Source organism: Suricata suricatta, chromosome 17, assembly GCF_006229205.1.
Source record: "Suricata suricatta isolate VVHF042 chromosome 17, meerkat_22Aug2017_6uvM2_HiC, whole genome shotgun sequence".
Lineage (NCBI taxonomy): Eukaryota > Metazoa > Chordata > Mammalia > Carnivora > Herpestidae > Suricata > Suricata suricatta.
In genome coordinates this window covers 325,140-349,016 of record NC_043716.1, presented here as the reverse complement: position 1 = coordinate 349,016, position 23,877 = coordinate 325,140, and the positions used below count along the sequence as shown (strand labels likewise).

Sequence of the window (23,877 nt, the reverse complement as noted above, 5' to 3'; positions counted from 1 at the left end):
GGCGCCTTCCCACTGCTACCGAAGCCTCACGGCTCAGGGAGGCCTCGCTGCCGCCTGGCCCTGCCCCAGGCCCTCCTCATGTCCCTTCCCTGGTCTGTTATTCTCCGCAGAAAACGCCCCCACCGAACATACCATTTATTTTGCGGGGTAAACCTATTACCTGTACATCGTGCCCGACTGTTCAGTGTTGGGTCCTCAGAGTTGAAACGGTGCCTGGCACACAGGAGGAGCTCAGGAGTATCCGTGAAGGGACTGTTCCGTTCTGGCTGGGACCTGCTTCCCAGCAGCCCCGCTCCGCTTGGCTCTGCACCCTGAGGCCCTCGGAGCCCAGCAGGGGCTCAAGGGTGAAACCCCCACCCCAGGGCTTCTCGCCTGTCAGCTAGAAGCGCAGGGCGGACCAGGGGATCCTGGCTGGCCCACACCTGTGGGGCTTCGTGGCTGCGTGCCCGGACCCCTCCCCCATCGCTGGTTGTCAACGGGACCCCGGGCACAGTGGCAGAGGAGCCAAAAACAGCCCCTGCGGTACCTCTGTGGTCTCTTCCAAAAGCCCCAGAGAAGACGGACTCTCCCCTCATTCCAAGCACGTGGTTGTGCTGGAGCACAGAACAAGAAGGCAGGGGACGCGACGTCGCGAGACTCTCAAGGCTAGGTCACACACGGCGACACGGTGTCTCCTGGCTCTCTCCGGACGCCTGTCCCCGGGGGCCGGCCGCCATGCTGCGAGGAAGCCCCGGCCACGTGTGGAGGTCACGGGCAGCGGGTCCCGCCCCCAGCTCCAGCCGAGGCTCAGCCAGGGGCAGGGTCCTCCAGCCAGTCGTGGCCCGGCCCCCCACCCGTCCTGACCAACTAACCTCAAGCAGAAAGGAGACAAGTTATCCCCGCTCCCAACCTGCCCAAACTGCAAACTCACGAGCAAAATAAGTATTTTTGTTGCCCGAAATCACTGAGTGTCTCCACATTCCCACAGTCACTAGAACAGGATGAAAGAAAGCCCTCCGTGAAAACCAGAGGCGGGCCGTGGCCCTCACATCACAGAGAGTCGGGGGTCGGCGAGGCCACGTGCCCACGCCACTCCGCAGCCAGCAAGTGCAGAAGCAGACACGGCGTCCGTCCAGGTGTCCCGGATCCCTTGACGCTCACCCACTCCCCTCCCCGACCCCCTCCATCCAGACCACAACCTCCCCCCCTCCAGCCCCGAGAGACGGTGTCCCCAGCCACGGGGCCAGCAGGGCTGCAGCCCCTGCCCTGGGCTCGGTGCCTCGGCTGAGCACCAACCCCTTCTCCTCTGAAGGGCAGTGGCTCTGGGAAGGAGGCCAAGGAAGAGGGTGTGAGCCAAGACCCGCTGTGCGTGTCTGGATCCTAATTAACAGCTGAGAAGCCCACTCTCCCTGCCAAGGAACCGGAAGGAGGGAGGAGCTGGAGCCCTCGGGGCCCGCAGGTGGGCTTCCAGGGCAGGGTGCTCCCCAGGGAAGACCCCAGACCACACGTTAGAAGGTCAGGAAAGCTCACGGCCACGAGACACCCAGCACAGCCTGGCTGCTGCGTCAGTACTGCGTGCCTGCCCCCAGTCCCTCTCTGCTGAGCTGCCCTCAGCCGTCGACATGCACGTGCATACACGCCCCAAACAGTTATTCGCTGCCCCGACACATGCGCACGTGCACGTTCATGCACAGACCTGTATGAGAAATGGCACATGCAGACTCGCTCCCAACACCGTGCGTTTACAGAGCGAACACCCGTGTGCAGCCAATGCACAGCCTGACCGTGAAGGTGCACCGAGGTGCACATGCAGGACACGCATGTCCACACCCATATTCCCCCTGAAATGCACGCTCACGCTCACACAGGCTCTCATGTCCACATGCCCTTCCTAGGAAGTCAGATCAGTCTCCCTGGACGGCAGAGACGGTGCAGAAAGAATTGGTGGGGTCCCTGGGATCTGAGAAAGTAAAGGGACACCCAGAGAGGTGGATGGAGCAGACACAGTGACTCCTGATTTTCAACAGAAGTCAATTCCTCGGCCCCTCTTTGAATTTTGAGTTTTTGTTGTTGTTGTTTTAATGTTTACTCATTTTTGACAGAGAGACGGGGTGCAGGTAGGGGAGGGGCAGAGAGAGAGGGAGACACAGAATCCAAAGCAGTTCCAGGATCTGAGCTGTCAGCACACAGCCCGATATGGGGCTTGAACTTGTGAACTGCAAGATCATGACCTGAGCCAAAGTCGGACACTTAACCGACTGAGCCACCCAGGTGCCCCTTGGACATCCTTTTTGATGCTGAACTCGTATGTCCCCCAAACCTGATGATGGTCCTACATGGTGGGCTGCAGCCAGTTTCCTACCCATAGGTTTTAGGGGTGACACCGTATCCCATGGCTCCAGATTCCCGTCTAACTCTCCATTGGCACCTCCTCTTTCTCTCATACCCCACATGGAATCATGAGGAAATTCCTCCAAGGCGTACCTGGGTCCCACCCACTTCCCCTGGCCCCCCCCCCCCCCCCTGGGGTCCCCCCACTTCCCCTGGGATCCACCCACTTCCCCTGGGACCCACCCACTTCCCATAGGATCCACCACTTCCCCTGGGATCCACCCACTTCCCCTGGGACCCACCCACTTCCCCTGGGAGCCACCCACTTCCCCTGGGACCCACCCACTTCTCCTAGGCCCCACCCACTTTCCCTGGGCCCCACCCACTCCCCCTGGCCTCCAGGTCAGGTCCCGCCCCACCTGGATGGGGACAGTTGTCTAGCACCACCCACACCTATGTCCACAGAAGCCATACTGATTCCACTGAACGTTGGCCGGTAACAGAAGAACAATAGAGAAAATCAATAAAACCAAAGCTGGCAGCAAAATGGATGACGCCTTAGCGACATGGACCCGGAGGGAAGAACAGAAGACTCACGTTCCTAAAACCGGGAATGGAAAAGGCACATCTGCGACCCCACAGCACTGAGAGGGGAAAGGGGACACTACGCACAACCACACGCCAACAAATCAGATACCTGGACAGAGGCACAGACTCGCAGAAAGCCACCGCCCATCAAAAATGACATAAAAGGAAATAGAAATCCATAACTGATCTATAACAAGTAAATATTGAGTCAGTGATCAGGAAACTTCCCAAAACAAAAAGCCCAGAACCAGATGGCTTCACGGGTGAATCTAAAAACGTCTGAAGATGAATGAACACAAGTCCTTCCCCAACTCTTCCAGAAAATCAAAGAGGAAGAAACACTTGTCAACACGTTCCACGGGCCGTTATCCTGATGCCAAAGCTGAAGACCACGTGCTTCGTGAAGCCAGGCGCAGAAGGCCTGGAGCACGTGCCAGCAAGTCGATTCAGCATCACACTCACTGGTCACCCGCCGCCCAGGGAGGCGCCACGCCAGAGCGCGAGGCTGGCGAACGCCGCAGCCAGTGCGCTGAAGCAGAAAACGGGAGCCAGGGGCCCCCTCTTCCGTGCAAACCCCCCCACCCTCAGTAAAAGCTGGGCCCACGTGACACCCACGGGCCCTGAACCTCCTGGCCCCACCACCCCTCTGTGCGCCTGTCTGTCCCTCCACACAGAGCACGCTGTCTGGGCCCCACAAATGCAGTCCTGCCTCAGGGCCTTTGCTGCCTCCCTACCCACCCGCACCAGCCCCCCTCTCCCTACAGGACCTCCTACAGCACCTCCTCGGGGAGCCCCGGCCATGGCACACTGCCCGTCTCACTGTCACCTCCATGTCCTGAGCACTGCACCATCTGCAATCTCGGGAGGCGAACTTGGATGTCCTGCCTGCGTCTCTCACACCACAAAGATGGAGATGTTTTCCTCTCTTTTATCTGCTGCTGAATCCGGGGCACTTAAACCAGCACGTGCTGCACAGGCACTTGAGAAGTATTTGTTGAATAAATGACCCATCTCCCTCTCTCTCTGCCCCACCCCCCCCGTGTGCACGTGCTCTCTCTCTCTTTCCCAAGAATAAATAAACACGTGGGGGCCTGGGGGGCTCAGTCAGTTGAGCATCCTACTTCAGCTCAGGTCATGATCTCACGTTCGTGGGTTCAAGCCCCACGTCGGGCTCTGTGCTGACAGCGCAGAGCCTGGAGCCTGCTTCGGATTCTGTGTCTGCCTCTCCGCTATTCACACTCTGTTTCTCAAAAATAAATAAACATTAAAAACTTTTAATAAAATATGAAAAATGATGATGAGAGTGGCTGGTCACGCAGCCATCCCCTCACCAAGCAGCGGCCCCTCCGAGCGCTTGGCGCTGCGATTCAAGCCGAGAGCTGAGGACAGTGGGGCCCCCTGGGCCCCTGGACTAGGACGAGGTTCAGAGCATAAGCAACTGTGGCCTAAGGAAGACCTCGCAGAGAGCAGGAGCTGGGGGGAAGGGCACATCCCGGAGGGCTCCACGGAGGAGGGGTGGGAAGGGAGCGGAGGGAAGGCCGGCCAGACAGACAGGGGACCAGGAGGGGCCCTAGTGTCAGCACTGCAGGGGACACGGCTGGTCAGTGGAGTCACGAGGGGCTTCGAGCAACACCAGGAGCGGGGCTCAGTTCCAAGGGTCCGCGGTGTCGCCAGCGGAGGGAAGGCAAGCGGACCCGGCAGGGGCTTCTGGCGCCCGTCCCGGAGAGAGACAGACGGCATGCGCCGTGCCAGGGCCCAAATCTCAAGCCGGAACATCGGTTAGAGGCACAGACGGAGCCACGGAGGGGCTTCTGCTCAAGAGGCCCGGAAGGTTCCGCGCTGCTCCTGAAAGGCGGGAGCCTGGCGGCTGGCCTGGTGCCCCCGGGTCCTACGCCAGGCCCACACGCAAGTCACAGCAGGGAGCAGCTTCCCAGCACCCGAGGGGTGCGCCCCCAGCAGGCCCCCTGTGCGCCCGCAGCCCCTCACCCCTGCACCAGGCGCAGAGGACAGTTTCTCCGGCTCTGTCAGCCAGGACGCAATGTCACTTCCAGACGAGCCATCCAGCCCTGGAGACACGCCAGGCTGCAGAGGGGGAGACAGCTGTGTCCCCTAAACACAGCCAAGGAGCCGCCTCCCAGAGCCAAGCAGGACGGTGGCAGAAGCAGAGCCGGCAGGGGTCCGGGCTCGGCCGACGCAGGGGTGGCCCCGGACAGGCGGCCAGGCCCACTCGACCCCCAGCAGCTGGGACGCTGGCCCCACTTGGGGCGCTGCTCCCTCAGCCAGGATGCCAGTAAGCAGCTAGCACTTATTGGTGCCTACTGTATGCCGAGCTCCGTTCCTCCCCCGGGATGACACCGTCACCACGGCACGAAGGACACAGACCCTGGAGCCTGCAGGCTGACTTCTGGTTCTGTCTGTCCCACTATCTGTGTTCTGTTTCCAGGCCTCAGTTTTCCAGTCTGCGAGGGGGGGTGAGAAAGCCCTTCTCCACGAGGGCGCAGTGAGGGCTCCGCGGGAGCACGTGCAGGACGCGGCGCTGGCAGAGGCCACCCCAAGCTGCGGGCACAGGTGAGGGGCAGCCACACGTTTAGCGCCATCCCCACCCTCAGGACCCGGGGAGTCCCCCGCTCTGGCTCGTAGAGGGAAGGCTACGGGCATGGGCCGGGGAGGGTAATCTGAAGAGTCAGAGAGTCGGTGAGGGGCTCCAAGAGACCCACCCAGAGAGACTGGGTGGAAGGCTGGGGCCGCCCGCGGGGAGCTCACACAGGGCACCGGGGGGGCACCCCTGGCAGGTCAGCCAGGGGCATGAGGGTGCCTGCCCGAGGCCCCTCTCGAGGGCATCCAGGGGCCGACAGATGCCAGGCAGAGGAGACAGGCCTGAGGACCACAAGAACGGAGGCCCGGTGGCAGATCCAGGCGTGACCAGCGGGGCCGAGCGGCGGGAAGCCATGGAAGACAGAGGTGACCGTGTCACCTGCCCCAGTTATCGGACGTTGCAAATGCCAGGCTCCAAAGAGTGCCCCCAAGAGAAGAGTTGGCGGGCGTCTGGGCACCCGGCATCAGGGGGACATGGGCACTCAGGAAAACCGACTCTGGATACACAACACGTGCCCCGTTTGGAGCATCCTTCCGGCCTGCCCAGCCCGGAGCAGAGCGGCGCCAGGGACTAGGGCAGAGGTGGACCCAGATGAGCCAGACGGACCACGCTCCCTCTCGCCCCAGTGCGATTCCGGGCCTGGACAGACACTGTCTGGAGGCCAAAGTGTGGACTTAAATGGGACCAGACTTTGTAGTTCACGGGCATGACTTTGGGTCCTGGTCATGGGTAAGGGACCAATAACACTGTCGGTGACGCCTTCTGATCTTAGTCTGCCCAGTGAACCCCACACACATGTGCAGGGGCATCTGTGTCCCTGGTCCCAGGGCCTTGGACGGGAAAGGAGGGGAAGGGAGCCCGTCTGGCTGGTGCTAGGCTGGTGCCAGTTCCCGGAATCACTGCCCCTCCCCGCTGATGAGACCATCGGGGCTGGGCCTTCGGGGAGCTGGGATCCACTGAGCACGTGCGTGCGGGCATCGTGCCCGCAGCCCCACCCACACACCATGCAGCCCGGGGACCCAGACCCACGTGGAGCCCAAGCGGGGATGGTGAGTTCTGATAGGAACATGGAACGGTCTGGAAAGGCTCCTGGAGAAGGAGCTAGGTTTGCAGACGGAGAAGGATTCGGGACGCTCGGGGGGAACCGCGGGGAGATTGGACACAGCAAGGCCAGCAGGCGTGGGCCTGGCCATGCCCAGAGTGAGGGTGCAGAGGGCTGTGACAGGACCGAGCCTGGAAGGCGAGGAAGCAGCAGATTGCTGCCTTGACCGTGATGCAGGCCAGGGCCACGACCCATCCGGGCCTCGCTCCCCTCACCTGTCACCTGGTCTCTCCGGGGGCTCACGGCACCTCTGAGGAACAAATGAGTCCCGCTGTCTCCATCACAGCCTTGCCCAGCGGCTCAGAGTCAGAAAGCTCAGGCTCAAACCCCAGTTCGGCTCCCCCTGGCTGTGCCACTCGTGGTAAGTAAAATGGGGACAGCGTACGTAAAACCTGGCACAGCGTCGGCCCCCGCCCGCACCGCCCAGGGCGCACTCACTCACATAGGAGGCCAGGAACGTGGCTGGGGCCAGGGTGAGGGCCAGGTAGAGGCAGGGGGCCGCGATGAGGAGGCTGCAGGCACAGACGAGGGGCTCGGCCCGAGGGTTGACCTTCTTGTACCTCCTTGAGGCCTCTGCCCCCAGGACGACTCCAATGATGCCAGTCACGACTGTCAGTGCCCCAAAAATCAGGCTGATGGGAAAGAGCAGAGACAGTCAGCCCGTGGGGGCAGGGCAGCCCTGTCCTGGGGTTCAGCCCCCTGCGGGATCAGTGCCTACAGGGATGCGGCTGTGGGCCCCTCCCTTTCCGCTCCCGCCTCGTCCTGGGGAGGTCACGGGCCACAAGGGTGGCCGGCCCAGCAGCCCCTCCTGCTCCCGGACCCACTTCCCCGCACCCGACCCCTCCTGCACCTGCTGCCTGGGGAAAGCTGTTCCTAAAACAAACTCCAAACAGGTCCCCAGAGGGTGTTGTCCAAAATAGAGGTTTCAAAATAAAATAATACAGGGCACCCACCCCCGGCCCAAACTCTCCACCAGCTCTCAGACCACCAATGGGGTCGGTGCCAAATCATGGCCTGTGTGGCCCTCCATGGTCTGACCCTGGCTGACCTCAACCCCATCCCCCACTCCAGCCTCTGCCCCCAGACTGGTTTTGTCCCCACCGCATACTTTCCTCCCTCAATCTGGGCACTCTTCACTAGTTTTCCCACCCACTGAACTCCTACTCATCCTTCAAGACCCATCACAATATGTCCTCTTTGGAGATGACTTCATTCGTCCCCTTGCTGGTTCCGTCACTCCCTTCAGTGCCCAGATCAGCTTCTGTGTTTCTACCATCAAGGCCACTCACTAGCCTGGTGATTCCTGGAGGACAGAACCAGGTCCGCCTCACTCTCAAGTCTATGCAGCAGCAGCGACCCTGGGGTACAAGAGGGAAGTGTGAGCAGATGAGCTCCAGGTGACAGATGCAGAGGGCGGGGCTGAGGACGGGCACCAGCAGAGCCAGGCTCTGAATGCCCACGGTCCTCCCAAGCCTCCTTCTACAGGGGCTCAAAGGGACGCTGACCAAGGGCCTCTCGGGCCGCTCGGTGGCTCCCTGCTGTCCTCAGGCCCGCTCTGCGCCACCTCGCTCTTCTCTCTCCACCCCTCCCTCTGCACAAATGACTGTGGGTTCTCCAGACTCACCGGTGCTTCCGGCAACCCTGGCCTGGGGCACCACTGCCCCCGCCCACCTCCAGCTGCGCCCAAACGTGCGCGGCCGGGCTCCGGTCTGGGAGGGTGAGGACCCTCCAGCAGGATGCAGGGACAAGACAGGTGCAAGACTGTGCTTTCTGAGGAACCCAGGCTCACAAAACCACCTTTCCTCTACACAGCGTCTGGGAAATGTCCGTCCCGCAGGCCTAGGACAAGCGGGCCAAGGACAGCATCAGGCCCAGAGAGGGCAGGGCCCTGCCCCGGGTCACACAGCCCCTCATGGGCACAGGCAGGGCCTCCTGACGCGCACGTGTGTCCTTAGGCAGCTTAAGGTGCCCAGCGAACGTCCAGCCCTCAAGCCCAGTCAAGTGACCCCGAATCCTGGAGGAATGCGACCCACCGTGGAGTTCTGGTCTGAGCTGGCCCTGGCAGGCTCTGGAGACCTTCCTGAGACTTAGGACTGATTATCCAGAGAGGGCCCTCCACTGGCCCCTGTGCAGCGGTGTGGCCAGGGGACAGACCCAGATACCAAGCCACCCCCAACCCATAAGATCTTCCTCCCAGGATCAGACTCTCAGAGCCAAGAGGATCCTTAATGTCCTGCAAGTTCAGTGCTGACCCTCTGTAGAATAGCCCTGGAAAGCAGCTGTCCAACTCCTACTTACATGCCCCGAGGGGCAGGAAGCTCACTACCCCCATACGGCCCCTTCCACTCGGGCCAGGTCTGAGTGGGCAATCCCAGGGGCAAAGCTGGCACCCTGTGTCCTGAAGCTCCTGCCCCGACCCACCCCCCTGTGGGGCCTGCCCTGACCACAGAGGCCGTGGTCTATGCAGAACCCCAACACCAGGACCTTCCACCTCCTCTGGCGGGCTCAGCACCGGCCCCCACAGTGTCTACACCCGAATCTCTGGGACCTGAACTACCACCTTACATGGCACACTGACTCTGAGTGTGATGGCATTAAGGGTCTTGAGGAAGGGAGATCATCCCCCATTATTCGAGGGGCCCTCCATGCAATCACCAGTGTCTCTAGAAGAGGGACGTGGAGGGAGATGGAGGCACAACAGGAGAAGGCGACATGACCGGGGCCGGGGAGCCTGGACGCAGCCACAAGCCAAGGAGGGGACGAGGCAGGAAGGACCGGGCCCTGGGAGGGTGTGTGGTCCGGGGAGTCCATCCGGACGCGAGGCCTCGGGCTCTCTGACAAAGGGACTGACTTGCCCAGGGACGCACAGCGTGTCCTGTGTCCCCGTGTCTAAGCTGCTGGGGGACTTCTAGGGGTCAGGCTTTGTCTCGGGGAGGGGACAGTCTGGCTGTCATCACAGTCCGTGTGATCCACGCATTCACTCATTCGCTGCTGCCTTCCCCCGCCCCCACAGGGCTCCAGGAAGTGCCCCCAGCTAGGCGCAGGGGCGCAAGCCTGCCAACGGTCACCCAACTGTAACCAGCGTCAGCGGGACATGGCGCTAAGAGCACCCGCTTTGCAGTCAGACGGGCTCGAACCTGCGTCTGCCTCTGGCCGCGCGTGTGGCTTGGACGAGCCCAACGGGAAGAATCGGGTTTGTTACTACAGCACCTCAGAGCGCTCCTCACGTGAAACGCTCAGCTAACGTTGAAGTTTAAGAAGCAGCGACGGGAGGAAGGAGCTGCGGGCAGAGGGCCCGGCTCGGGCCTGGGACGTTCCGGAAATCACATGCAGCTCTCTCCGGGCACCAGGGAGGGAGAGGGACACAGACAGGAGGCTGAGACATCTCCCCACAGGCCCTGCAGAAGCCTCGCCCCCTGCCAGGTGCCTCCCAGACGCCCACAGCAGCCCAAGAGCGGGAACCTGGGGATGCCGTTGCCGCCTGTGGCCACCCGGAGCCGCAGGAGCTCGGCCCGATCAGAGCCTGGCCTGCAGTCCGCCCGGAGACCCGAAGCCCGGGTCATCGCACGGAGGAGTGTGCACTGGGCCGCCCTGGGCCGCAGAGGCCCCTCACCTGTCCTGGCTGCCGCACGGCTCCTGGGAGCAGGGAGGCTGCAGTCCATGCACCACACGGGCCTCGAACAGAAATTTGGGGGCCCAGAAGCCCAGAGCTCCAGTCACAAAGGCGATGGCAGTCACCCCAAGGGTCGACCACACAAAGCTCCAACTGCAAGAGAAAGCGCCCAGCTGACGTCCCTCTGCTCCTGCCACTGCCCTCCTCTCTCCTGGACCCCCAAGTCACCCCGGCGCCAGGCCTTCCCCGCCACAGCCCCCACCATGCCTCCCCTCTTGCTGGGCCTCCCCGCTCCTCTCGGCAGGACCGGCTCCCCGCCCGCATCCAGGAAGACCCGGAACCAACCCCACGCTCTCCAGGAAGCGGCCCCGCTGCCCTCACTTTCCTCCCAGTGCCCCCATGGGTCCCATGGCTCTGCATCAAAGGCTGTTGGGGCCTGTCTGCACCCCACATTCCAGTGAGTCACGAGGCCGCCTCCCCGCCCATGCCTGGAACCCAGAATGGACGCACTCCCACGAGGCCTGCAGAGGTGAGTGATTCACTCCCAGCACCCTCCCGGCGACCCAGGGAGAACTACGTCCATTGAATAAATGAGGGGAGTGAGGTTCCAAGTGTCAGGTCACTCGGGGATAAGGCCCTGGCCGACCTCCCTTCATCTCCCTCCCTCCCTTCCGGTCCTCATTCTGTCACACGGCAGGCAGGCGCGGGGGGTGGGGGCCGCCTAGGGAGGACAGCACCTCAGCTGGTGAGTGGGAGCTCAGGGGAGGAAGAAGGCTGTGAACATTGGGACAGTCAGGAGGGGCTCCCTGGAGGTGGAGAGAGGCAGGCCAGCAACGCGGGGACAGATGGGGTTTCGGTGACAGGCAGGGAGGAGCAGGGGCACTCACTTCCCCCCCAGGTATCTGACGTCCTCACACCAGCCGCTCCGCGCGCCCCCCACGGCCACGTCTTCCTGCTTCTCAGCAGCTCCCCGGGGAGGGTCCGGAACCAGCAAGATAAGCAGGATCAAGGCTACGGCTTCCAGGCAGGGCATGACCTGGGCACGGGAGGGCCCAGGATGCTCAGGGCCACACATACACTCCTGCGACCCAGGAGCTCTGCGAGTGGCTGATCCACGTGAGCCAGGCTCTGTGCCCTGGGGGTGGGGCAGGAGGCTCGCTCCTCAAGTGCAGCATCTCCGGGGAGCAAGGTCCCCCTGGACCGTCCGGGAACGACCCTCTGGGGCCCGGGAGCCACTCTAGACCAGGGGTATTCACCACCGCCACCTGCCAGGCCAGCTCCGCCCTGGGAGGGGCCCAGCCTGCTCTGTCCACCCCCGGGGTTCCAGGCGGCAGCACATCCGCCCCCCGCATTGCAGACCGCTTGCCTGAGCACACGGCATGAGCGGACCCAGCAGCTAGCATCTGACTCCAGGGCCGTGACCTCCACGGTTCATGTTCCGTCAAATGTCTGAAGCTGCCAACATCTGACCACCCCCGTGGCGCCAGCTACCGTGCCAAGTGGCGAAGGCCACTGGAGGCTGGAAAGTCCCTGCCGGCCCAGGGGGACCCAAGGAAGAGAAGGAGGCCGGACTCACTCGGAAGGCCCAGCGCCAGTTCCCCGTCAGCTGCAGCACAGCCGAGCCCAGCACGTAGCCCAGACCACTGCGACAGAGGGTGGACAAGGGGACGGGCAGTGAGGGGGGTGGCAGGGGGAGCGGCAGTGGGGGGGAGAGGCCTGGCAGTGGGGAGAGGGGAAGGGGATGGACAGTCCCAAGCCTGCAAGGCCAGCCTGAGCTGGGGCACCCCACCCCAAAGGGCTGGCTCTCTGCTGCTCACTGCCGTGTCACGGGAAAAGTGAGCCACGTGAGGCCCAGATGTCCACTGCCCTTGGTCAAGTCGCCAGTGACCTCTGGCTTTGGGCCCTTCCCCAGCACCACTGCCCCTACCCCCCCACCCCCATCTGAGGGCCTGAGGCTCAGCCCTGCCTGAGTCAGGCAATTCCAGGAAACCTGGTCAGAGCTCAGGGGCCGGACTACAAATCCACCCTGACCTCCCCCAGCCGGGGCGCCTGCGCCAGCCCCACACGCTTCCCCTAGCAGGCCTTTGCAGTGTCTATTACCTCAAACCCTCGACACAGCCCATCAGCCAGTGTTCTTGCCCCCCTTTACAGATAAGGAAACCGAGGCCCAGAGAGGGGAAGAGACACAGCCAGGAAGGAGCCCTCCTGGTCTGATGCCTCCTACCTACCCCCAGCCCAGACTATTCTGGTCTGTTTACCACCTGGGGAAGAGGGTCCTGGGTGGCACCAACCTTCCAACGGGGATAAAGATGTAGAAGATGGCCAGCACCCGGGTCCGCTGCTCCCTCACGAAGAGGTCGCCCAGCACAGTGGGCGCGATGGTGGAGTAGCTGGCGGAGCCAGTGCCCACGACTCCCCGGGACAGGAAAAAGAGCCAGGAGTACTGGGTGGGCAGGCACAAGACCCCAGTGAGTCCCAAGATCACCCGCAGGGTGAGGGACATGAGGGAGCTCAGAGGCCCCAGGTCCTGGTGACAGGCTCCTGGGGGGGGAGGGGGAGCTGGGCTTAAGGACACTGGGCCACCCTCCCAGCCCAGGTCCCCACATCACACGGGTGCCCCCTGCTGGCGCCTGCAGACATGGCCTCCCCACCCACTCTCCCCACTCCCCAGAGGAGCCCTTCTTCTGGGCAGCGCCTTGGCCAGCAGGGCCAGGGCCCCCAGTCGGTAGCTGTCACCCCCACCCGCCCCCCACAGGCAGCAGGGGGAGATGCAGGAGAGGAAGGCTCCCACTGAGAGAATCTAAAGGGGTCCTCTCTAGGCCCTGGAAGGCGCCCCTGCAGCCAGTCTGCAGCCCAGAATGGACAGAGCAGGCCCACCCATGTTTTAACTGGAGGAAGCAGGGGGCGAGAGTGGGGAGAAAGGGCAGGTCCGGGGGGCCTTGCAGGGAGAGACACCTACCTGGGGGGAGAGGAAGGAGCTGGAGAGGCCCGCCCCTGACCAGAGCAGGATCCCAATGCTCAGCGTGGCTTTGCGGCTGTGTCGGTCACCCAGGTAGCCAAACACAGGTGCAGACAGCAACAGACAACCTACGAAGACTGGAGGGGACAGGCAAGGGCCGCATGCATTCACCCCGTGGTGGTGGGCCCTCAGGGGGCCTGCAGGCCCACAGAAGGGACCTGGCTCGGGTGCCGCAAAGCTGGCACCTTGCGGGTGGAGGCTGCATGACCCACTGCCCCGAGTCTGGGGGACTGGGAAGGGGGTGGAGGGAGCTGGGCCAGCTCAAATCCCAGCTCTGCTGCAGGCTCGCTGTGCAACCTGGGGCTGCCAGTGCTCCATGCGGGCCAGCCCCCATTCCCCCTTGTCCCCCCCACCTCTGTCTCTGCAGAGCTGCCCCCTCCCCAATGCTGCCTGGGCCTGGTCGGATTTTGCTGTCACACCCTGCTGGGGACGGGGTGGGGGTGAGGGGATGATGGCGCAGGCAACAGAGGCCTGCCCCGGCCTGCTGTGCAGACCTGCAGGATTTAGAATGAGTGCAGTCTTTGCTGGAGGCTGGGAAAAGGCCTGATTTTCCTAACAAGGTAGAACATTCCCCTGACATTCAGTTGTATTTGTACCATTTTTAAAAGTAATCCCTTCAGAATTGGAGACTGGATTAATGAACGCGTTTGCTATGCTGTGAAGACAAAGAAACCGCCACGTTTTTGCACGACTCTGCACCCTAGCCGCTCCAATCCCTCACCTGAAACGGCCTCCACCCTCCGAGGGGGGCGTGTCCACCGCCTCCCGAGCCCGCAGGTGCGCGGGGCGGTCTGGACCCTCCTCCCCGGAGGCCCCGCCCCACTCCCGGGCCTGCATTCGCTAAGCGCTCATGATTGACATTGCCTGAGCCTAATGAGCGTCCAGGTTCGTCCCTGCGCAGGGTCCAGCCCCGCCCGCTCCACCCCGCCCGCTCTGGTATTGGGTTGAGCCATACGCACTTGCAGAAATTAGGCCAGTTTTGACCTACAAAAAATACGGCCATTTAATGTGGTTCGACCTAATACTCCATAGAGAATGGTCTTTGGTGCCAGTGACATTTAGAATTTTAATAGCTACCTCCAAAATAGGCCTCCGAAAAGGCTGTATCCATTTACACTGTGCAGAAGCGTAAGCCAGCTCCCTTGCGGACATTTGGTATGATCAATCACTTTTATTTTTGTTCATTTTAATGGTTGAAGCACAGACGGGGTCTCGCTGATGTTTTAATCTGCATCGTCCTTGTGTCAGTTCCTGTGCTCACACCTTCTGCCCGTTTCCCTCCTGGGCCCTTGTGGAAATTGCGAATAATTTCTCCCAGGCCTTTACATTTATTTTAAGGATTTAAAATGCAAATTCTAGGCTCACATCCTGACCCAATGACTGCCTGGCTGTGTGACCTTGGGTAAATTCCTTAACTCTTCTGTTCCCCTTGAATCAACGATATGATGAGCATTATGCTTCCCGCAGAAGGTTATTGAGAAGATTCAGTAATGTTACGCAGAGAAAAAGGCAGTGACTAGCGTTATGTAACTGCCTGGTAAACGTCATGCATTGCTGTTACTAACTGCATTTATAGTTTCAATCACTTCGTCGGAAGGGTTCAGCTTGTTTCCGTGGTATGGTCAGATTGATCAAAACTCCTCTGGCAGGGAGTGTTTCTTGTCTTCCTGATGCATTTCTTCTCTGCCCGAAGGTTGTGAAAATACTTCCCCAAGTCTTCGAATACTTTTTTGAGCCTTGAGGCAAGGATCTTTTATAGGATATACACCCCTTAAACCCACAGCTGCCCGGAAATGGAGAACACTGCCCCCAAAGGAAGGCACACACACACACACACACACACACACACACACACACACACTGTTTTGCTCCTATAGCGTCCCCAAATTCAGATGACTTCTGTGACACATGGGAGTAATGAGGAGCAGGGGTTAAGAGAAGGACTCCCCAGAAAGCTGCCTGGCTGTGATCCCAGCTGTGTGACCTGCAGCAAGCCCCACAGCCTCTCTGTGCCTCAGCTCCATCATTTGTAAAGTGGGCATAATAACAAGGCCTGCCTCACGGGGTTGTTGTAAAGATTAGATGAGTCAATATCACAAAACAATTGTGTTAGTGTCGGGCACCTGGTAGAGGTCACATCATTGAATATTACTAATCAGTGAATTAACCCCAACAGCCTGTCTGCCCCTCTGGAAGGGGGGTGTCTGACCACTGCTAACCCCCACCCTCTGCCCCGCTCTCACAGCCACGCCCTCCCCTGGTCGGGCGGCTTCCTCCCTTCTGCAGACTCAGGAGGGGTCTTAGGCCACTTCACAGCAACCCAGAAAGGCGAAGAGTCACCTGCGGTCCCTGGAGAGCCTGGTCGTCAACCCCACTGGCTTCTCCACATGCCCTTTGTGCTGCTTCGGCAGATTTGGCCCTCCATCCGCCCACCCCCAGACACACACACGGGCGCACACACATCCCCTCGACACACTCACACACACGTGCACGTGCTTTGCCCCCCCCCACCTGCACAGACTCCTGTCTCGTGTGTCAAGGCCTTGTAGTAATAATCCTGCTCACCAGGGACAGGACCAGGGAAGACACATATTGACTCACCTACCATTATCTGTGTAAGCAAGAAGGCTGTGGGTATGGAGCCCAGATGGTCTCACTTTGGCTACAGAAGCGACTGGAAGGCCAGCGCCGGCCCGGCCCTGAGCGGGGAGCAGCCGGCAGGGCCTGGGGCGCCGCCGCGGTCCCAGCGGTCTGCTACCTCTTTTCCTCGGGAGCCTTTTGGAGAAGCTTGTGGAACTACGTAGCCCTTCACGTGTTTTCAGCCACCATTTAAAACCTTTTCATCCTAAGTTTAAATACTTGCTAAGGATGTGATTTCCATCATTATTGTATTTTTTTACACCGTATTTTCATCTAAATCCTCGGGGCTAGAGTACGTTCCACTTACGGGAAATGTCTGCCATCTACGGACATTGCTCTAATGAGCAAGCCAGTCTTTATTTGCCAAATCAATCCAACAAATCAGACTGATTGCCTGTAAGGAAGATATTATTTCAAAGATATTTGAAGTAAATGTGTTGACACTACCCCCGAGACAACATCTTACTTCTGAGTCTAAATCGCAGATAAAGAGCGGAGGCCACACCGGCAGGAAGACAGATAAGACTTGGCACTCGGCCGCGGGTTTGCGGCCCAGAGGAAACGGCCCCAGCAGCTTTGCACTGACACTGTCTCTGCTTTGCTTCCACAGCCTTCCATGTAGCCACGCCCCCGGGAGGGGTCCCCTCTGCGTGGCACCTGGAGGCTTCTCCTCGGCAGGGCCAGGCACCGAGAAAAACAGAATGGGGGGGGCGCCTGAGGGGCTCAGTTGGTTAAGCGTCCGACTTCGGCTCAGGCCATGATCTCACAGTCTGTGAGTTCCAGCCCCGTGTCGGGCTCTGTGCTGACAGCTCAGAACCTGGAGCTGCTTCGGAGTCTGTGTCTCCCTCTCTCTCTGCTCCTCCCCCACTCATGTTCTGTCTGTCTCTCAAAGAAGATATAAATGTTAAAAAAGAAATTTAAAAAAATAACAGAATAGGGAAGAGGGACATTTTCCTGCTCAGAGGGCTGAGGGGGAAATGCCAAGCAGGGACTCCTTCATAGGCAGGTCCAATTTAGGAAAGAAAAACACAGGCTTGAGGGTCTGCAAGTGAATTCTCTCCAAACTCTGCCCATGCAGCCCCTGAAAAGTTTGCGTGTCACCAGGGGTCCTGTTGCCTAAGACCGTTCGGGGTGGGAGGCGCCCACACAGAGGGGCACACAGGCGCTAGCTACACGTTGGGGGTATGCGAACGTCTGTATCCGGTGCCGTGACAGTGAGTGTGCACACGGGGGCACGTGTGTGGCACCGTGATGGGAGGGGTGGCTGGTCCCCACTGCTGGGCCGTAGGCCCTGTGGGCCCCAACCCCATCTGAAGTACATGTGTCTGTCCGTCTGTCTGAGTTTGGGGGCCAGAGTTTTCAGGTCCTTAGAGGACAGCACGAGGCAGGGTCCCTCAGCCCTAGCCAGTCTCTGGCCCCCAGCTGGGCTGAGCAGGGATGAGGGGCCAATGTCATAGTCCCGATCTGAGGCTCCGGGCCTTCTCCAGCCCCGCCCCCGCTGCTCCCTCTGCAGCGCTCCAGCCCCAAGGCTGCTCAGGCCCTGGGGCTCCGCCCACATTCCCCCTCTCCCGGGGCACTGGCCCTGCGCCCACACCACCCACCTGTCCTTGGCGCCCTCTCCTTTGTGCAGGACCTCCATGGGGCTCAGCCTGGCCCCACTCCCCAGCGCGAGCCCCGCCGGGTCAGGGCTCACCCCTCACCTGTCTGAAGCAACCCAGCACAGCCATCGCTGATCTGGAAAAAGTTCTGTAGGTCCAGCAGCATCCCTGTGGACAGACGGACAGCGGTCAGGAAAAGGGGAGCGGCCGCGGGGCCTCTAAGGGCAGCTGCTCCCACACTGGAGACAGGGCCCCAGCGGACCAGCCCAGGGCGTGACTCAGGCCCAGTATCCTCTTCCTCTGCGTCCCACACACGCGTGCGGCACACCGACGGGGAGCCGGCCCGTGGAGAGACAGGTGCACGTCCCCGCGCCCCGAAGCACATACCGCGGGGCCCCCAGTGTGTGTGCGCGCATTCGACGCGACCGCGCACAGACCTGCAGACACACAGGCGTCCGTGCAGCCGCCGCGTGAGCCCAGCCCGCTGGCCGTGCCCACGGCTGGCGTCAGAGTGCGGGCCCCACCCGCGGCCGCGCGGCCCCCAGCTACTCGCTCGGACCACCGGGTGGGTATTTTTGTTACTGTTTTGTTTCATTTTTATCTTTAGAGAGAAAAAGAGTGGGCAAGCCGGGGAGAGGGCCGGAGGGAGAGACAATGGAGAGCAGGCTCCATGCCCAGCGCAGAGCTGGACTCGGGGTTCCATCCCCGACCCTGGGATCAGCACCTGAGCTGAGAATCAGGACTCACTCAGGAGACTGAGCCCCCCAAACCCCCTAGACCACGGAGTTAGCGGTAATCGCTGGGACCGGAACCTCAGCCCTGCTTGGTGCACACACGTGAGCACAGAGGTGCAGACACCCGTGCCCTGGCCTGCCCGCGTGTACACACAAGCGTGTTCTTCCAGACGCTGAGCAGACAGTCCTGACGGCACACAGAGAGCTTCAGACACAGGCCCCAGGTCTGGCCGGCCTCGCCCGCCTCCCGGGGGTGGCAGCCCCTTGCTCCGCACTAGCTGGGTCTCCAAAGGCCCTTCAAGGTCTCCCTGAGCCACAGGCCAGAGCCGTGGGCACTCAGCACAACGCAGAGAAGAGCCGGATGACACGGGCTCTGGCCTCTGAGATCCCCTCTGCCTGTGGCACAACTTCAGAAGGGTTAGCGCCGCCCGCCTGCGCCCTGAGTCCGCCCTGCCCTTGGAAAGAACCACAGTCATCAGTCTCACTGGACGACGAGGTGGGCGAGGCTCTGGGTCCCCTAAGACGTGGGGACGTCACTGTCCCCGCGACACACACTGCGGAAACAGCCACACGGTGGGGAGGAAAGCCCCACAGCCACAGGGCCCGGGCTCGCCAGCAGGTGAAGAAAGATCAAAGAGTCAGGCAAGTGAAGAGATTTTTGCTCAGACATTTGCTTTGGTCCCAGATGCCACACGCCCAGGCACGCCACCCTGTATGTCTTTCCTTCTTTGTAATATCTTTATTTTAAGTTTATTTATTTGTATTTTGAGAGAGACCGGGAGAGCCAGCTGGGGACAGTCTGAGAGAAAGGGAGAGGACCCGAGGCAGGCTCTGGGCTCCAGGACAGAGCCCGACGCGGGGCTCAAACTCATGAACTGTGAGATCACGCCCTGAGCCAAGAGTTGGTCTGAGCCCCCCAGGCGTCCCCTCCTTTTCCCCCTTCTTATTTTAAATTACATGAATAAGATGTATTCATTGGAGAGAAGAAAATAAACACTAATAAGTAAATAACTAAATTAAAAATCTGTGGCCTCAGTCTTCCCGGGTGCAGACGGGACCTTGGTTTTGTCCACTCCTCCCAGCGTTCCCCTTCAGGTCATCAGCCCCCAAAGAGCTGCTTCCCGCAGGGCATCCGATGGCCCCCAGCAGCCCCAGGGCTCCGCGTGGTTTCACTCCTCCTGGCCTCCATCCCTGCCCCTGAGGCCAGAGGAAGTGCCCACAGGGAAGGGCCTCCCCTGCTCACAGGGCTGCCCCTCTCCCCAGCCCCTGCCACCCCCCCCACCCCCGCAGGATCCTCAGCCCCACCCCCCGCCCTGCTGTCTTGTCTGCACCAATCTGAGCACAGTGCCCCCCAAGCACCGTCTGTGGCTCCCCATTGCCCCAGCAGAAAGCTCGAGCTCCCAGCCTGGCAGCCGAGAAGCCCGTGATCTGGAGACGCTTTTAGAACAGTTCCCTGCTCTCGCTCGTCAGCCCTGACCACACCACTCCCTTCCGCCCCGTGTGCGGGCCCGCGCTGGGCCTTCACCCACCGCTCCCCCGCTCTTTGCTCGCCCCTCGAGGCCCAACCCGAATGCCTCCTCCTCTGGGTCCTGCCGAGCCCTCGCCGTCCTGGGGCCGCCCCCCCGCTCTGTCCCTTGGTGGAGCCGCTGCAGTGCTGTGTCCCTCTGAGCTCCTCAGAGAGGGACGGGTCTGCAGTGTGAATCCCGATCCGGGCACCCGGGGGCTAAGCCAGTCGTGTGCGTGCGAGTCCCCGCCTTGGGGCTGCTGCGGACACCCCCCGAGACCCCAGGCTGGCTGTGAGGCCCCCTGTCCCACGAGGTGGCCGTCCCGAGCCCAGGAAGCACCAGACCCACCCCTCCCGGGGTCTGCAAGCCCACAGGGAATGTTCATCCAACCGGTCTTGAATGAGTCGTGATGAAGAGAGAAAAGGAGGTCTTGAATGAATGACGAGATGAATGAGTGAATGTGCAACCAGAAGGAAGAGCAGGTTGGCCCTGGGGCCTCCAGGAAGGAAGTTGGAATGTGCAAGGTCTGCACCCAGCCTGCTGCCCCAGAAGCGCCCCTGGCTGTTCGGAGCCAGGCTGCCCTGCTGTCCCCACCCTCCCCGGGCAGCCCCCAGAGCCTCCGGGCCCTCGCCCTCCCGCTGCCTCCGTGCACCCACCCTGAGTGCGTCCACCCCGACGGCGGCTGCGCTGGGCACTCGATACCCCCTCCCTGGGTCTGGCCTGGCCAAAGCCCCCTGCGCCTCCCCCCCCCCCCCCCCCCCCCCCCCCCCCCCCCCCCCCCCCCCGTGAGAGCCGCAGGGAGGTCTCCGGGAGAAGACGGATTGCTGGACGGCGGGCGCTGTGAGTGACAGCGGGCACGCGAGGCCGGCGCCCTCCCTCACCTGCGACGATGAACCAGTTCATGTAGTTCAGGAGGTTGATGTAACACAGCACCGCGGCCGCCGCCCGAGCTCTCCAGGGGGGCAGCCTCCAGGGGGCGGACGGGGGCCGAGGGGGGCGCCGACCGGAGCGCGAGGCCCCGGGGTGCCCGCCTGGCCCCTGGGCCAGCTCCTGAGGCTCCCTGCCCTCGGCGGACATGCCCCCAGCCTCGCCTGCCTGCAGCTCCGGTCCCAGGGCCAGGGCGCATCAGCGCTGCACCGACTCACTTCCTGTGGCCTCCCGGCCTCCCGACCTCAAAGCAGCTGCCTTAACTGCTGGCCGTCTTATCACAGGTTCCTCCTGAGCCCATTGCAGCCTCGCTGGTGAGGTGTCGCCACCCCAGACTCGGAGGCCCGCAGGGGACCCACCCTGGGTGACCGGACGTTATGTCCCTTGACCCAGCGTGCAGCCTGCGTGGGTTCGTGGGACAGGACAGGAGAGGGCTCTCCAGAAGAGGGCCTGGCCGTGAACCGGGCCACCTCGGGACGGCGCACGAGCCCACCCCTGGCCAGTGCCCCCGCTGCAGACAGGAAGGGGGCGGAGGGGCTGCGTGCGGGAGGGCAGCCTGCGTGTGTCTAGACACAAAATCCAGGGGGAAGTTTTGATCAGGGGCTTGATATTGGCAGGGTCTCAAAGTATCTCTTTGATCCAGTGTATTAGCAGGGGGAGGGCAGGGCGGGGCAGTAACCGCAGGGTTCGGGGATCAGGCAGTATCTCCAAGGGTAACACCACGAACCAGGCAGGGGGCAGCGGGCGTCTCCACGTGGGGCTCTGAGCTGGCCAATGCCACCTAGACATGCGTGACCGAATCTAATGAGGAAACGTCACTCGGACCCAAATTGAGGGACACTATTTTTTTAATTCACCATGTTTTAGAGAAGTTTCAGCAAAATTGAGCAGCAGGTTCAGAGGTTTCCTGTATGCCCCGCCCCCACACATGCGGAGTGGTCACCGGGCACAACTGCCGAGCCCACAGCGACGCGTCAGTGTCACCCAAGGTCCTCTGCACACACGGGGTCACTCTTGCTGTTGTGCGTTCTGGGGTGTCCCCCCTTATAGTGTCACACAGGGAAGTCTCACTGCCCTAAATTCCGCTGTGCCGGGCTCTGCCCCCTCCGGCCCCGCCCACCAGCCCCTGGCCACCACTCATGTTTTCACTGTCTCCATAGCCGCGCCTTTTCCAGAAGGCCATGGACTCAGAATCACGCAGCACGGAGCCTTCTCAGACTGGCTTCTCCATGTCACAAAATACATTTAAGGTGCCTCTGTGTCTCTTTAAGGCTTCATAACCCGTCCTGTTTTGTGCTGAATAATATTCCACTGTCTGGATGGGCCCAGTTTATTTATCCATTCATCTACCGAAGGACCTTTTGGTTGATCGCAAGTTTTGGCAATCATAAGTAAAGCTGCCCAGATCATCTGTGTGCGAGTTTTTGTGTGCACTCAAGTTTCAACTCCTTGGAGTGAGTACTCGGCTTGCATTGCTAGAGTGTGTGTAAACAGTACGGAACACTGTTTTTTAAAGGAACTGTATTATTCAAAAGTGTCAAAGTCGTCAATGACTAAGGAAGACTGAGGGTCTGTCTCAGAGTAGAGGAGACACCAGAGCAGCCTGTGGACAGGGTCCCCCGCTGGAGGGACACGGGCGTTCCCGTGTCAGCGGGTGATACCGGCACACAGACTGCAGACCGGGAAGAACCACGCCGGCATCGCAGGGCCGGAGTCGGAGAGCCGCTGTGGTCACGCCCGTGAGGCCCTTCGACGGCAGTGTTCAGGGATGATGGGCCACTGTGTATGTGACTTACTCTCAGGTGGTTCAGGAAAAAATCAGTAGAGACAGTAAGAAAGCAAGCAGGGCAAAATGTTAAGAGATGTGTTTGGGTAAAGATTTTGTGGGTTTTGGGGCGCCTGGGGGGCTCAGTCGGTTAAGCATCTGACTTCGGCTCAAGTCATGATCTCACAGTTCGTGGGTTCCAGCCCCCCACCCCCACCCCACGTCGGGCTCTGTGTTGACAGCTCAGAGCCTGGAGCCTGCTTCCGATTCTGTGTCTCCCTCTCTCTCTGCCCCTCCCCTGCTTATGCTCTGTCTCTCTCTGTCTCTCAAAACTAAATAAACATTAGAAAAATGTTAACTTGAAAAGAATAGGCAGCAGACTTGAACAGATACTTCTCCAAAGAAGACGTAGAAATGGCCGACCTGCATGTGGAAGGATTCTTGCTATCACTAGTCAGTACGGAAATGCAGGTGGAAGCCACAGTGAGGGGGGCCTCTGGGGCTCAGTCGGTTAGGTGTCCAATTCTTGATTTCAGCTCAGGCCATAATATCACAGTTCATGAGATAAAGCCCCGCGTTGGACTCTGCACTGATAGTTCCGAGCCTGCTTGGGATTCTCTCTCTTACTCTCTCTCTGCCTCTCTCTTGGCCTTTCTCTCTCTCTCCAAATAAATAAATAAACTAAAAAAAAAAATGAGAAACCAGTTCATAGCCACTAAGATGACTAGAATAAAAGAGTTTTAATGAAAAAACAGAAAGAAAAGAGCATGCTGGGTGAGGACGTGGAGGAATTAAAAGCACCACACGCCGCCGTGGGAACGGGAAGTGGTCGGACCTCCGTGGAGGTATGGTGGTTCTTCCAGAGGTCAGACTTGGAACTGCCCGCGACCAGCAATTCTGCGTGTAGGTGCGAACCCGGCAGGACCGAAAACAGGAACTCGAGCCAACGAACGTGGGGAGAAGCACTATTTGCAATTTCCAAAATGCGGAAACAACCCGGGTCCCCATCAGCTGATAAACGGGCAAACCAGAGTCGTGTGTGCACGCAGCGGGTGAGGGCTCGGGTCCTGGTGCCCACGACCACGCGCCCACCCTCGGACACATCATGCTGAGAGAAGGAAGCCAGACACAGGAGGTCGCAGGCTGAAGGATTCCATTTACACGAGATATTCTGAGTAGTTAAGTCCACAGAAACAGAAAGCCGCTTGTCCTTGCCAGGGGCCAGAGGGGCAGGAAATCCTTCATGGGTTCGAGGTGTCCTCTGGGGGATGGAATGTTCTGGAACCAGATGGAGGTGATGATGTCATGACCCTGTAAGTACCACAAAGGCCACGGAAGTATGGGCTTCGAAATGCTGAAGATGTTACGTCAATGTCACCTCAACTTCTTTTTAAAACGTCAAGGCAGGGGCGCCTGGGTGTGTCAGTCGGTCGAGCGTCCGCTCTGGATGTCAGCTCAGCTCATGATGCCAAGGCCGTGG

The 23,877-nt window shown here is 60.7% G+C and overlaps 1 protein-coding gene across 5 annotated transcripts in view; it reads right to left on the bottom strand.

The window, feature by feature from the left end:
• SPNS3 (sphingolipid transporter 3 (putative)) overlaps positions 1-20,975 on the bottom strand; it is a 36,327-nt gene extending 15,352 nt beyond the window's left edge. The window contains exons 1-8 of one of the 5 annotated variants that reach the window (XM_029927841.1): positions 20,587-20,975; positions 17,569-17,634; positions 13,169-13,305; positions 12,501-12,652; positions 11,786-11,852; positions 11,097-11,245; positions 10,210-10,362; positions 7,039-7,228 (exon numbers count right to left, since the gene is read on the bottom strand). In XM_029927841.1, coding sequence (XP_029783701.1) covers positions 7,039-7,228; positions 10,210-10,362; positions 11,097-11,245; positions 11,786-11,852; positions 12,501-12,652; positions 13,169-13,305; positions 17,569-17,634; positions 20,587-20,782 — 1,110 coding nt within the window. In that variant the 5' untranslated portion in view covers positions 20,783-20,975. The remainder of the gene's footprint in view (positions 1-7,038; positions 7,229-10,209; positions 10,363-11,096; positions 11,246-11,785; positions 11,853-12,500; positions 12,653-13,168; positions 13,306-17,568; positions 17,635-20,586) is intronic. The other 4 variants (XM_029927839.1, XM_029927842.1, XM_029927840.1 and 1 more) reach the window with 4 other exon arrangements.
• Positions 20,976-23,877: the final 2,902 nt, after the last annotated feature.